The sequence below is a fragment of the Balaenoptera ricei genome, chromosome 17 (genome assembly GCF_028023285.1).
Source record: "Balaenoptera ricei isolate mBalRic1 chromosome 17, mBalRic1.hap2, whole genome shotgun sequence".
Lineage (NCBI taxonomy): Eukaryota > Metazoa > Chordata > Mammalia > Artiodactyla > Balaenopteridae > Balaenoptera > Balaenoptera ricei.
Window position 1 is genome coordinate 81391144 of NC_082655.1, and position 13977 is coordinate 81405120.

Here is a 13977-nt window from a genome sequence, read left to right on the forward strand (position 1 = left end):
CCATACGCTGTTCTCATTTAGTCCTCGGTGTTGAAGTGTAGAACCCACTCTCTCCTGATTACAAATGCAAGTGTCACTCTAGGCACACAACGACAACTCGGAGTCAATGAGACACCGAGCTGGAGATGGGCCCAATGTACGCCTTTGGACCCAAGTACAAGTCCTTATACGAGGACACTGCTTACTAATACTGAAAACAAAAATTACTGGCTCTGAAAGTAAGAGAAAGAATATTAAGTATTTTCTGTGAACAGACATTTTTATTAACAGCAACAACAAAAGAACCCCAGAAAACTTCAAGGGAAGGAAGAGCTACTTACACCAGAATAGAAAGGCTCACCAGACACACATATCACATCCTGTTCCTGGATCATCAGAATATCTTTGGCCAGGTGTAGCCGCACTTTGAAAGGCTCCTGATTACCATCCTGCAGCAAACAAATCCCTGTCTTTGTCTTCAGACAGAAAAAAAAAAAAAAAAAAGCAAAACAGAGAAAAGATACTTAGTTTATAGATTATAATTTTATGGCTTATTTATAGCAAAACATGATGAATAACATCTGAAAGCTAGGGAAAATGCGCTCTGATGAGTCTGAAACTTAATACAGGTACACAGAAAAGTATAACCTTTTCACATAAAGTAGACCTTAGATAATAGAGATTATGTGAGAAAATCCCCACAAAGATTTGAAAAGTAAGGATTACAGTTTATACAGTATATTTGAAAAACAGTGAAAGTTTTGTTTAATACTTACAGTCTAAATGTAAATTTCATAATGGTTTTATTGAGATGCTATTCACACTGTATACAATTCAACCCTTTAAACTGTTCAATTCAATGTTTTTAGTGTAGCAATATGCAGCCATTGCTATAACCAATTTCTGACCATTTTGAGCACTCTGAAAAGAAACCTAATATCCCATCTCCCCGTCCTCCCACATCCAGTCCTAGGCAACCACTCATCTACTTTCTGTCTCACAAAATTTTAAACCTGTAAACATACCTTCTTATCTCCTCTACCCTCCACTATTTGATCAACCCATTCACCAGCACACATGCACTTTGCACAGAGGAGGGAACCAGGACAAAGAGGTGAAGAACTGCTTGAATTAACACAGCTAACTGAGACACAGCCTGGCTTGAGACCCAAGATTTTTGATTCCCTTCCCACTGTTTTTGCTTCACACATTTTTGGGAATTGTGAAAACAGCCCGTGAATATTTCCAAACTTGTACTGCATGGCTTTAAACCATCAGCTTAGTGATCACAGAGCGAGTCCACACATCTTGTCCCTCCTGAAGCAGGCCAGGGTTATAATATTCGCCAGATAAATGAAAATATTCTCCTTAGCAAGGGCACTTTATGGTCCCATTTATCAGAGATGCAAATGGAAATTCTTTTGAAACAGAATATACTCGCTGGCTGTTACTCTGAACTAAAAAGTCAACAAAAACAATGACTATCTTGGAAATTACATTTTCATTTAATAACCACTGAGCCATTCTTAATTTGGATAAAGGGAGAAGTACACAGAAATACATTTTTATCCTTACTATTTAATGAGCACAAAATCCCAGACAAATAATATGAGACTTTCCCTTGGAATATAAATTACATGTGGATTGCTAGGGGGTTGTTTCTTTAAAAGAATGTTCCATGTTGATGAGAATATACTTAGGTACCGCAACTTCCAGAGATAACTCTTTCTGTAAATTGCTTTTTCCCATGTGAAAATACATACCATTATACCCTCTATTATATACAATGTTAAATTGGTCTGTAATTATTTTGTAAGTGTTATAATATCTTTTAAGGAAAAACAAGCTTTTCCAGGAGCCATGATGGCATCAGTCCCTCCTCTGAGGCTGTACATAGCTGGGGCCCCTAAATCGTATTCATTAATCTACCACACAGCTTAACTCAAGTGCGTATGTCTAAAAGACAAAAGAATGTCAGCAAAAGCAAATTATATTTTCCTTAATACAGACACAATTTTTGTACATTTTTCACGTGGAAAAGTCTCTCATGCTTACAAGGTGATCTCGGCCAGGGGCCAACATCGGAACTTCTGAGATGCATGTGAGAGAGGGGCAGGAGATTATATCAAAGCTAAGGGAACATAATTGGGCACATTTGCTGATTTTTAGATGTACCGTACATTCCAAGCCATTTTTCCCCCGGAAGTGTAATGGAATAGCTGGCAATCACAAATAAGGCTCTGTCTCGACTTGTGGATGAAAGAGGGGCTTTTCCCTGAGACCCCATAAATACATAATTGTTACACATCAAAGAGATTGCAAAGGTCGCCAGGGAAAGTTTGAGGAACTAAAACACAGCTATGAGGTTTCTCTCATCACATTTCTGATATGGTCAAAGCTCCATTCACTCAAGTAATGTGTGAAATGTCCCCTAACTATTAGACGGTTGTCTGGAAAACAGAACACAGACTTGGAGCCCATGCTTGACTCTTCAGAGGACAAGAGTGAAGGAAAATAAAGAATGAGGCAGCTTTTTGTTAGAATTAAATATATATATATATATACACACACCAATACATAGCTGTTTGGAGAAAATAACAAACTGAGAGATAATGAAGCTAACAACATATTCACATTAAAATACATTTTCCAGGCATTACAGATGTTACATTTATTCTATTATGAAAATTCAGCTTATGGACATGAAAATACATGAAAAAGCCGACACACACATCCACTTTGCCAATACTGTGTAACATTAACAGGGAGTCAGACGTGAATTAGACAATCACCTTTGGCCTCAGAGTATTCCTACTTCTAAAAATGCACATGTATAAATAACATGCAGTATGATATTTGAGCACTTGATACAGGAGCAACATAGAGAAAGGACTTAACTAGTCATGAGAGAAGGGGCATTAGAGGAGGCTCTGTAGATAGAAAAATGTGTGGCTTGTCTTGAAAAAATAAATCAAGAACACAATAATTAGAGAAGGCAAAAGTGATTTTATCCAAAAGGGAAAAACTTGAGTGAACACATAGAGGCATGAGAACGCATGGTCCATATAGAACATGAGAATGCATGGTCCCCGATGATGGAGAACGCAGCCCCGAGGCCGAGCCCGTGGTATGTGGGAGGGGCCGCGCCAGAAGGGCAGGGGCGGGGCGGGCAGGCCCCTGTATGGTGCACCCAGCGTGTGAACGGGCGGGAGGTGCCACGGAGGAATCTAAGAGCGGTGAAATAACATAAACGTTTAGAGTTAGGTCTTATGAATGTATTTCCTACAGCAGAGGAGAAGATAGATAGGGATTGGGGAAGTGAGAACATAGCTCCTGTTGACAGAAACGTAAACCTTGAGCAGGAACTTTGGGGACGCGAAGCTACTGGATCCGACCCGGAGCTGCTACAGTAGATGGAGGAAGAGGGGTGAAAGCCACTCGGGGCACCCCCAGCGCAGGGCAGCACTGCTGGACGGGCACCACCACTGTGAGAGGCGGGCATGTATCTCACGCACTCGGACTGTGTGCCCCGAAATACTAATCCCCTTGACTCTGATAACCCAGGGCAGCCGTCCTCGTGGACGGGACAGAAGCGGAGGCGCAGAGATGGGTGCGAGTCAGGATGTGAACCTGGGCTGCCCGGATCCAGACTCCAGGCTCCAGGCTCTCATCCCCTGGCCCTGGTCCCCTCCTGCAGAGGCCTTTGAGGGGATGCCTCCCCCCAATCTTCCCACACACGAGGACAAGGCTATCCGTGTCTTTCACCAGGTAGCGCTTTGGTTACCAAGCATCTCCTTATGGGAGTGCAGAGAGTTCTGAGAAGGACACCATCTTGAACCAGCCATTCTTCATGGATCAGGGCGATGGCCAGTGAGGGAAAAATGAGACAGAAACCACTCTGGGCCTGACGGATGCTTTCCCTGCCAAAGCTAGGCTGCTGAGGGAGCACAGGACACCAGCAGATACCGGGAGAGGCTTGACCCACATGGGCTCATCCCGCAAGGACTGCTACAGGGCTGAGAATGGGCAACAGGACACTAAGAGTGGCCACCGGTGCAGCACAAACTAAAACACTGAGGGCTGCAAAGTCTTTACAGATCTGTGGACTGAGATTGTTCAAAAAATTAAAAAAATCATTCAAATAATGATCAGTCCCACATTTTAGTATAAACTTAAGGCCTGCACTCAAGTTCTTTTTCTTTACTAACATAACAGTCATTTGTCTTCAGACTTTTTAAACTGGGGATGCACCACGCATGAGTGAGGAAATGCATGTATGCATGTGCTACATATAGTGTGCAAATACATTACGTAATTATAAAGCACACGTAGACCTTGAAAAGTGAGAAATACATTCAAAGGTTGTTTTCCTGTCCCTGGTGGATGGTCCTACATTGCAGCTGGATTTTGCAAAACCCACACTGAAGACTATTTGCTTAGAGGAATATTAAAAGGCAGTACCTCTTAATTACTTAAAAGGCAATCTGTTTAAACATCTAGTCATTGACTTGTTTTCTGTGAATCAATGAAGTGTGTTCATGAATTTACATGGACTTACCCTCTGTTTGAAAAACAAACCTCACATGTAAACTTATTAAGAACGTATGCTTCGCATAAACCAAGTACCTTTGGAAGTTTAAAAAGTAGACTATCACCCACTTTCTACTTGAAAGTTAAGACCTCTTTAATTTAGGCTCTAGTCCTTGAAAGAACACAAACTGCGTTTTCATGAAACTTTAATATCCGTGTTCCTTTAACCTTGAAGTGTGGAATTTGCAATATCAGATATAATAAACTGCAAGAAACTAGGCAGAGACCATCCTATGCACGATAGTCTTGTAGGAATCCTCATATTTCTGTATTTTGGTTGCCAAATCTAATTGAGCTTGTCCTGTAGGCCTATCGTTGTGAGTGATATGTAATTCCTTATACTGTACCATCTTGCAGTAGCGGCGCACTAAACGCCGTTTCACACAAGATGTTTCAACTGCGTTTTACCCTTTCCTTTCCCTGCTGCGATGGTGTCTTACCTGGCCTCCTCCTTAGCTAAATTCCAGCCACTTTTCAGGCACTTGAACAAGACTTGTATCTCCTTGAAATCTTCAGAGACCCTTCCATCCAAAGATGAGTCCTTAATATTTGGAACTCAGGGCTTTCATTGAATAAATACATGCACCTAACAATTAATCGTGTATTTAGGCATGACATGTAGTGACTTCCATGACATTTAGTTCCATGTCACATCATCTGACTTCACCTTATATGCTGTTATCTAAAGAAAATCTTAATAAGTTATTACTCTTTTCATACTTAAGGATTATTAATCTATAGGACCCAGTACAGTCTTTTATTCATAGTGGGATTTTCAATATTTGTTGATTGAATCATAGTCACAGATTATATTTTATTATATGAGACTAAATTATATGTGTGCATGAATTATTAAATTATTAAATATATGTTACAGAGAAATATGTATTTTCATACTCAACACCTAGATGTGATCCTATTTTAAAGAATGTGGATATGAAAGTGAACTACTAGAAACCCCACACTAAAGATAGAATGTTGGTTCACTGGAACACATGGTTTTTGTTTTGTTTTGTTTTTTTTTATTTATGGCTGTGTTGGGTCTTCGTTTCTGTGCGAGGGCTTTCTCTAGTTGCGGCAAGCAGGGGCCACTCTTCTTCGCGGTGCGCGGGCCTCTCACTATCGCGGCCTCTCTTGTTGCGGAGCACAGGCTCCAGACGCGCAGGCTCAGTAATTGTGGCTCACGGGCCTAGTTGCTCCGCGGCATGTGGGATCTTCCCAGACCAGGGCTCGAACCCGTGTCCTCTGCATTGGCAGGCAGATTCTCAACCACTGCGCCACCAGGGAAGCCCCCACATAGTTATTTTGACGACACTTTTAAAGGCGGAGAAGTCAGTAATTTTGCCTGGCTATGCATACACTTTTTCTTCTATGATGTGGGTTTTGCATTTGTCCTGATTGTATTCTCTCTCTTCATTTTTGCTTCTTGTCAGACTTTTGAATCCCAATTACTGAAAATAATTACAACATTTTCTTTTTAAGAGAAGAATTTTTTAAACAATAAATAACCCTTCTTTTAAAAAAAAGTCTGTATTAGATAATTAAGATGTTTAAATGAAACTTATCTAGCCACACTTCTGTTCCTTCACAAAGAAGAGACTTCTTGGCATCTGCGTGGTAATATTCTATCTGGATCTGTCTGATGGACGTGGATATCAAATTTTCATCTTTAGTAGTTTATTGTCAGTCAAGAGAAAGTCAAGAGAAAACAAGTTTCATTTAATGTATCTTTGATATAATTTTCAGCAATGTAGTACTTCAAAAAGAGGCCCAAAATTAGACTCAGGCATTCCAAGCTATACATTATGGTTTTGCTTTTACCTAATTCATTAAATGGCACTCAGCATTCTCGTAAGACCTCTCCATTTGCTCATCTGCAAAGTGGCAGAGTTAAGCTAAATTGTCTTTAAGGTGCAGGTCCACTTAAACGTTCTAGGACTGTGAATTTCTGGCAAACTCTTTGATTCCGGTCCATCTTCAGGGCGATCTGATCATCCTCAGGGCACCAGAGTCCTGCACCACTTCCAATCCGGCCAGCATGTGGCAGACACGCGGGAACTGCTCTGACGGTTCTGAGAAGGTCTGCTCCATGCTGGCAGCATTGAAATGGTGAGATCCTCAAGGGATCATTGCCAGAGAGCAAGAACACCTACTACAGAAGTAAGGGTAAGAGGACCTCAACGGTGTCACCATTGTAAAATACAGCTGAACCTTAGACAGAATTTGATGTATGTTTCAAATCAATGAATCAAAACATTTTGTGTAAGAAACGGTCTGGGAAATCAGTCTTATACAGCCTCTCACATCCAAGGTGAACCATGTGTTAGAAACATTGGCCACTGTCCAGTCTCTACCACATGCGTCTCCGATGTGTGTCACGCTGTCTCATTCACACAAATATCCATTCAGATTGATGGGTGCTTTACCACCCAAAATGTAAGATAAAACTTTAAAAAGAAATTGTAGGTTTACTACATTCCTACAAAATTAACAGTACGATAACACGTACTGTATTTACAACCAGAATTGACACAATTAAAATTTATGCTTCTAAGTTTAAGCTCGGAAAACAGTAATTTTTTTTTTTTTTTAAAGTATGAACCTTTGAAAGGGGCTGAATTAAAAGATGAATAAGTTACACATTCTGACCTTATAATATTCAGGGTAGCATGTGAGAGAGGTTTGTAAACAAATAGCTATAATATAATTTGAAAAGTGCTAGCATGTATAAAGTATTTTAAAAAATATTACCATACTTAAACTTTGAAAATAAAAAAATAAAAAATAAGCATAAGTATTGAAGGAATGAAAGTAATTTATCATTTTTTCTGAACAACCTAAAATTGAACCTACTGTGACAAATATTTTTTTAAAAAAGATATTTTTGCAAGAAATTTAACACATGACATTTCACTAAAAGAACAATTTTGACAAATGTTAATACTGAAGATTTTTAAAACTTTATCATAGGTAATCTAGTTATGGCTGTTTTTTCTTGGGTTATTTATACATACTAAAATATTTTAAACCTTTTAAGCAAATATGAAATATTTTAACATATGAATATTTGCATTTTGCCCGAAGAGTGAAAAGACAATGCTTTGAATGTTGCATGGAAAGATAATCTTTCTTCCTAAAATAGAAGAGCTGCATTCCTGGGGCCCCAAGTCCATGCCCTGTTGACTGCACACTTGGATGGATGGCCTTTAACATCCTTGAAAGAGCAATGAATGTATCACTTCCGCTCACACCGAATGTGATGACAGCTCTACAGAGAGTCGCCATACATCAACACTTAATACTGAAATACTTAAAGAATATGGGAATCATAAAATCAAAGGCTTTTAGTGCTGAAAGGGACCTTAGAGGTCTTCTAATTTATAACCATTTATGTGAGAAGAATTAGTTCCAGCTCTTTCACTACCTGAAGCCTTCAGCGCATAGTTTGTGGGGAGAGACAATTCAGTCCAATGAAACATGCGCCCGTCTTCTTGAAGGAAGACTGCAATCCCGAGGCTTCCCCAGGCCCGTGAGGCCTTTCCAGCCTTGCAGAGACAGCTCGCGCTCTGGAAACGCCGTGGGCCCATCACCCGTCCCTCCGCGGAGAGCCATCTTCCACGTAAATACGTCAGGGAGGGCCCAGGTCTATCACCTGTTTCCCCTCATCAAAAAGAGAAGGCATGCGACCTACCTCCTCACAGGTAGTCCTGAAATCCATGTGCTGCGGCACCGCAAAGGATGTCGTCTGAAAAGACAGAGAAAGGCCATCAAGCACAGCGTCGAGGGGCAGAGAGGAGGACATAACGAAGTACAGTAAATTAGGCAGCGGAGCCAGCGGGCAAACTGTTTACAGCCACCTGTAAGGACAAGAACTCCCAGGGGCCAATGAAGCGACGGCAGGAGGAGAGGAAACGTCTTCACCTCCAGCTTCCGTGAAGAATAACCCTATGGCCATGGCTCCGCGGGCCGAGGATGTGCATTTCCAGGCCCCTCTCCCTCCACTCAGCATCCGGATGGGACCCAGGGCGGGATTAGCCTCCCGCTCAGGGGCTGGCTCACCCCCGCATCCACTCTGAAACCCCACTGGGCAACAGGGGAAGAAACTTCAAAAGGGGTAATTAAAAGTTGCCTTTCATGTGGTTATCTCTTGATAAAAGGTTGACTAATTTTTCTCTTTTTAATTAAAAAGCTACATGCATGAATAATTCTCTCCGGAACTTAAAATGTAATTCACAAACAGAGTGATCTAAGACAGCAAGCTATTTATCAGCGTGAATAATATAAAGATAAATCAATGATGAAATATCTAATACAGATTCATTTAGTGGTCACTGTAATATCTAAATGATAGGCATAGACTTAAATGCACATAAATGCATATAAGTCTTGTTTTATTTTAAATGCTTTTGGAGAGTTTTGTTTTAATTATGTGATGAACTTAATAAAACTAAGGGTTGTCATAGAAAATTGGCATCCTGTCAGTATAAAAAATGTAACAGTTTAGGTAAATGAGACTCCCAAGTAAAATGAATGGTGAATTCCGAAATAGAAGACGTTATACACCTCAAATTACTGCTCCTCTCAGCTTTGGGGACAGTAAACTATCTTGTCCTCTTTGTCATTTTCTGTTGTGTGGGACTGATGAACACTTGATCAAGTGTGAGTGGAATGGAGTATGTTGTCACTGGATTATTACTGTTGCCTTTGAAAGAAGAGATTGACCATTTTCTGACCATTTTCGGTAGTAATTGAACATGCCACATAATATATTATTTTCCATAAATAAGTCTTGTGGGTTGTGAGCCTGATTTGGTTTGACTGGAAAGCATAAGGAGGCTGATTTTAGTAAAGTTAGGTAAGAACAAATCATTAGCAAATAAAAGGGCAATTTGATGTTGAAATTATAACCCGATGATATGAATTATTTATTTAGTGTCCGTGAGAAATTTGCCATTAGTTGAACTATTATTTTTCAAAATTGCTCTTAAGATTGTATTTTAAAGAACTGCAAATATCTACTTATCGCCAACTCTGACATGAAGTTATTCCTTTTCTATAAAAGTAGGAGAATTTCAGTATTTATTGATTACATAAAAACACGGTGTCTCTAGAATCAATTTCCTGCTACTAAATGCAACCAGAGAAAATAGACATGAAGGTATTTAACCACCATCTAAACTTAATCTCTATTTGAGTAGGGGGTGTATCTATGCCTTCTACCATTTTTAACACATCTTCCTTGTTTTCTTAATTTTCCATTGGCTTTCATGAAAATATCTGGTAATAATATCAGGTATTTATTCAGAAAAAGAATTAATGTAATATGCAAAGCAATTTAATTATTAGGTAACATAAATTTCATAGCTATCATAAAACTGTTTTCAGTGATTATAAATTTAAAAACTGGAACAAAAGTTGTATTTTATACGTTTAAAATTTTCTGAGACCTTTTCTGTACAAAGTTTTATGTTAGAGTGGTTTTAGATTTACAGAAATATTGTGAAAACAGCACAGAGGGTTCCCACATACCCCACATGCCTTTCCCTCTATTATGAACATCTTACATTTATGCACGCCATGCCTTAGTATGGCACATGGTGTGTAACATTGTTACAACTAATGAACCAGTACTGTGATCTTATTGTTAAGGCCCTACTTCTTTGAAATTTCCTTGTTTTTCCCCCGCAAAGTCCTCTATAGTTTCCAGGATCCCATCCCAGATGCCACATTATAATTAATCACCGTGTCTCCTCACGCTCCTCTTGGCTATGACCGTTTCTCAGACTTTCCTTTTTTTTAATGACTTTGGCAGTTTTGAGGATTATTGGTAATTTGTAGAATGTTCTTGCATTGGGATTATTCTGACGTTTTTCTCATGACTGTAGTGGGGTCATGGGTTTGGGAGAGGAAGACCAGAGATAAATGCCACTTTACCACCTCACGTCAGAGAATCACAGTCAACACGCCTTATCCCTGCTGCTGAGGCTGACCTTGATGGTCTGGCTGAGATGACGTTTATCCGGTTTCTCACCGTAAGGTCCTCTCTGTCCCCCTCTCCACACTGCACTCTCTAGACACAAGTCACTACAAGCAGCCCACGCTTAAAGGGTGGGGAGTTATGCTTCTCTTCCTTGAGGGTTGAGTATCTACAGGGATTATTTGGAATTGCTCTAGACAGGAGATACATCTATTCTTCCCCATTTATTTATTTATCCCATCATTTACTTAGGACCTCTCAGCTGAAAGAGCAAGGAATACATGTGCATATGATAACCCATGTTGGAATGCATGTATTTACAAAGATTTCCATGCATAAGCACCTGTATCTTTGTTAAGCTAACCGTGAGCTCTCAGTGAGGTTTGCGTCTCTAACACATGACTACATGGACCTTCCTAATTTCTCCCCTTGTCTGTCTGTGGATTCCCACCCCCCCCCAGGGAGCCACCATTCACTTACCTAGTTGTTCAGCCCCAGCGTACAGGGACAGCCACACAGGAGCTGTTAACACATATCCCTGTGGGAAACAATTTTATCCACTAGAGCACAGTTTATTTTGCCTTTAATATTACAAGCTGCACTCATTTCTAAAATGATGAGTGTGAACCCCTTTTCTCCTCCCCGATTTCAGTGAGATTATTTCAGACCTTGTATTACAGTTAGATTCTTTGCCATAATAGGGTCTCCTGACCCCTTAAGAATTTTTTAAAATTTTCATACATCAAGCTGACTCTGTGCTTTAAATTTCCATGGGATTTGACAAGTGCATAGTGTCATGTATCCACCACTACCGTATCACACAGATCACTTCACAGACCTGAAGAATCCCCTGTGCTCCACCTGTGTACCCCTCCTTCCCTCCCTGTGAACCCCTGGTCAACCAATGATCTTTTTACTATCTCTATAGTTGTGATTTTTCCAGAATGTCACATAATTGGCATCATACAGGACAGAGTCTTTTCAGACAGTCTTTTAAAATTTAGAAATATGCATTTAAGATGTATCCATGTAATTTCATGGCTCAATAGGTCATTTATTTTTATCGGGATAAAATTCCATTGTTAGGAAGCACCACAATTACACGTATCCAGTCAAAATTACGCTAACCCTCCACCTTAAACAGAACCATGACTAGCTGAGGTGCTTGCTGAGGGCAAAGGTAGTAGAAGGTAGTTTTCAATACCAGTTACAACCATGTGTCCAGCTGTAGAAATGAGAACTGTAATTGTATGAGAATTTCTTCCTTATTTTATTATAAATATGATGATGAAAATCTTTGTTTTTAGATCTTTGTTTTAGAAGAAACAAACTGATTGGAAACTGATTAACGGGCCCCCCCAAAATAAAGTGGTTAAAGCAATAGGAGTAACAATGACACCTGCAGTCACTTGGGTCTGATTTTAGAGAACCTTTTGTACGTTCTGTGGTGGGTACCTTGGGGGCGGGTCTGTATGCATCGTTCCCCTTTCTATATTGGTTAGGAGAGTGCTTGGTTATTTTAAAAAACGCCAACAAAAACAGTGGCTCAAACAGGATGGCAGTTTGCTTCTGCCTCCTGTAAGGGCCAAGCCAAGCAGCTAAGAGGTGATTTCACAGGGTCTGAAACCCACTCGGCCGCCCTCAGCTCCTGTGGCCGGAGAGAGGTCAGCCTCTGCCCTCACGCCCAAATGCCTGGTGGGGCAGAGAATGGGAATTGAACACATCACGTCCCTCACATTCCACCCTTCTCATCACAGCGCCACACGCGGCGACACAGGGACAGGGAAAGCAGCCCTTCGGGGGGCAGCCTGCGAGGAGCTGGTGTGGGTGTCCCAGGGGAGGGGCCAGCAGCCGGCCCCAGCCCCCAGCTGAGAACCCCCCGTCCCCTTAGAAAGAGGCCTCCTTTTAAGGCCGTTTTTTGCAGGCCTTGAGATTATGGAGGACATTTTTTGCACTTTTTAGCATATATACACACACACACACACACACACACACATATTTATTTATTTATTTATTTTAAAATTTTTTATTTTTCCTAAATGTTCTATCAGTTTTGGTCAGCTATGCTTACTCTGCTTGTGTGCAAAGCTGTCAAGAAGTTTTGGAATTTTCTGTCTCTCTCTGAGATTTTTTTTTAAATGAAACAACTCCAATCTCTTATTGATGTTTTGATAACTTACGGGGACTCTAAATGTCTACTCTGATTTTACAGCACTTAAATGTGTATTTAGGCAATTACGTCAGGTCCTTAAGTCATTTTCTTTTTTATGCTAACTCATTTTCACCCAATCTGTTTAGCTAGATTTTTATATTTCTGAGCGAATATTTATTTTTAATTACAGAGTTTTGATAATACTCCACGAAAAAGAGAAGAAAGTCTTTTTCAACACTTAATACTTAGAAAAAAAGAAGGAATTCTGGAAATGTATGAATACCACTGCAAGCCTACCAAATCAGAAATGAAACAAACAGGATGTTGAAAGAGACATATGTGCCAAAGGGAGCCCTCCAAAAATTTCTGGAATGCCTATTTTGCAAAAATCATCTCCTCCTCCAAATCTAGAAAATGGATAAAACACGTGAAATTATGTACAAAGCTGTAAAGCCTTGTCACTGTGCACAGAAATAAAGCAGGGAAGGATATGTAAGTGGGTGTCAATATGCATGTTGCTACACACTCAATTTTTTTTCTCCCCTTTTTCCCCAAAGTTTTGATTAATGAAGATGCTGGCTTCACAGTGCCTAGACTTTACCATTCCAACACTTCAGCCGCGCTCCTTTATATCAAACCTCTAGCTCATCCACCCCCTCTGTATGCACAGCTCCTGAACTCCGCAAGCGCCGGGTCCATTCCACGTGGACATCCTATGCAGCTGGCCCAGGAGTCTGACAAAGGCACCTGTCCCACGCAGCCATGGGGTTCATGCTGCCCAGACGGGACGGGGAGCCCCAGGGCAGGTCTGGTTCCCTCACTGGCCATTTTCTTGTCTGGCACAGCACTGGCTCATGAAGGAAGGGTTAGGATCCACCGAGATCTCTCCAGATTCAAGGTCTTAATGTAAGCAGGCATCTGGATGGCCATATTTTCAAGGTACGGTGACAAATCTCTTTTGAAGTCAACTATTTTGCTGCTACTTTCAGAAATTTTCCTCCACGTGCACAGGTGTGTACAATACACAGTGGGACTGTCTCTAGTCTCATCTTCAGCAGTTCTAGGTAGACCAGTTTCCCTCACGGAGGACGCACTTCTCCTTCACGTGTCTGTTCTCTCCCAGTGCCTGAGGCATCTCAGCTTGTGACCCTTTTTCTTCACCATGAAAACATTTTCCTTTGTGTGGAACCAAGTTTCCAAACTAAAACAGTTTTCCATCTAAGAGACAGATAAAATCACTTAGGCAACGGTATTTATTTACTGAGCCACAGGAGGCTTT

The 13977-nt window shown here is 40.6% G+C and overlaps 1 protein-coding gene across 1 annotated transcript in view; it reads right to left on the bottom strand.

The window, feature by feature from the left end:
* SNTG1 (syntrophin gamma 1) overlaps nucleotides 1-13977 on the bottom strand; it is a 472569-nt gene that overhangs the window by 198623 nt on the left and 259969 nt on the right. The window contains exons 3-4 of the mRNA XM_059901577.1: nucleotides 8261-8314; nucleotides 321-455 (exon numbers count right to left, since the gene is read on the bottom strand). Coding sequence (XP_059757560.1) covers nucleotides 321-455; nucleotides 8261-8287 — 162 coding nt within the window. The 5' untranslated portion in view covers nucleotides 8288-8314. The remainder of the gene's footprint in view (nucleotides 1-320; nucleotides 456-8260; nucleotides 8315-13977) is intronic.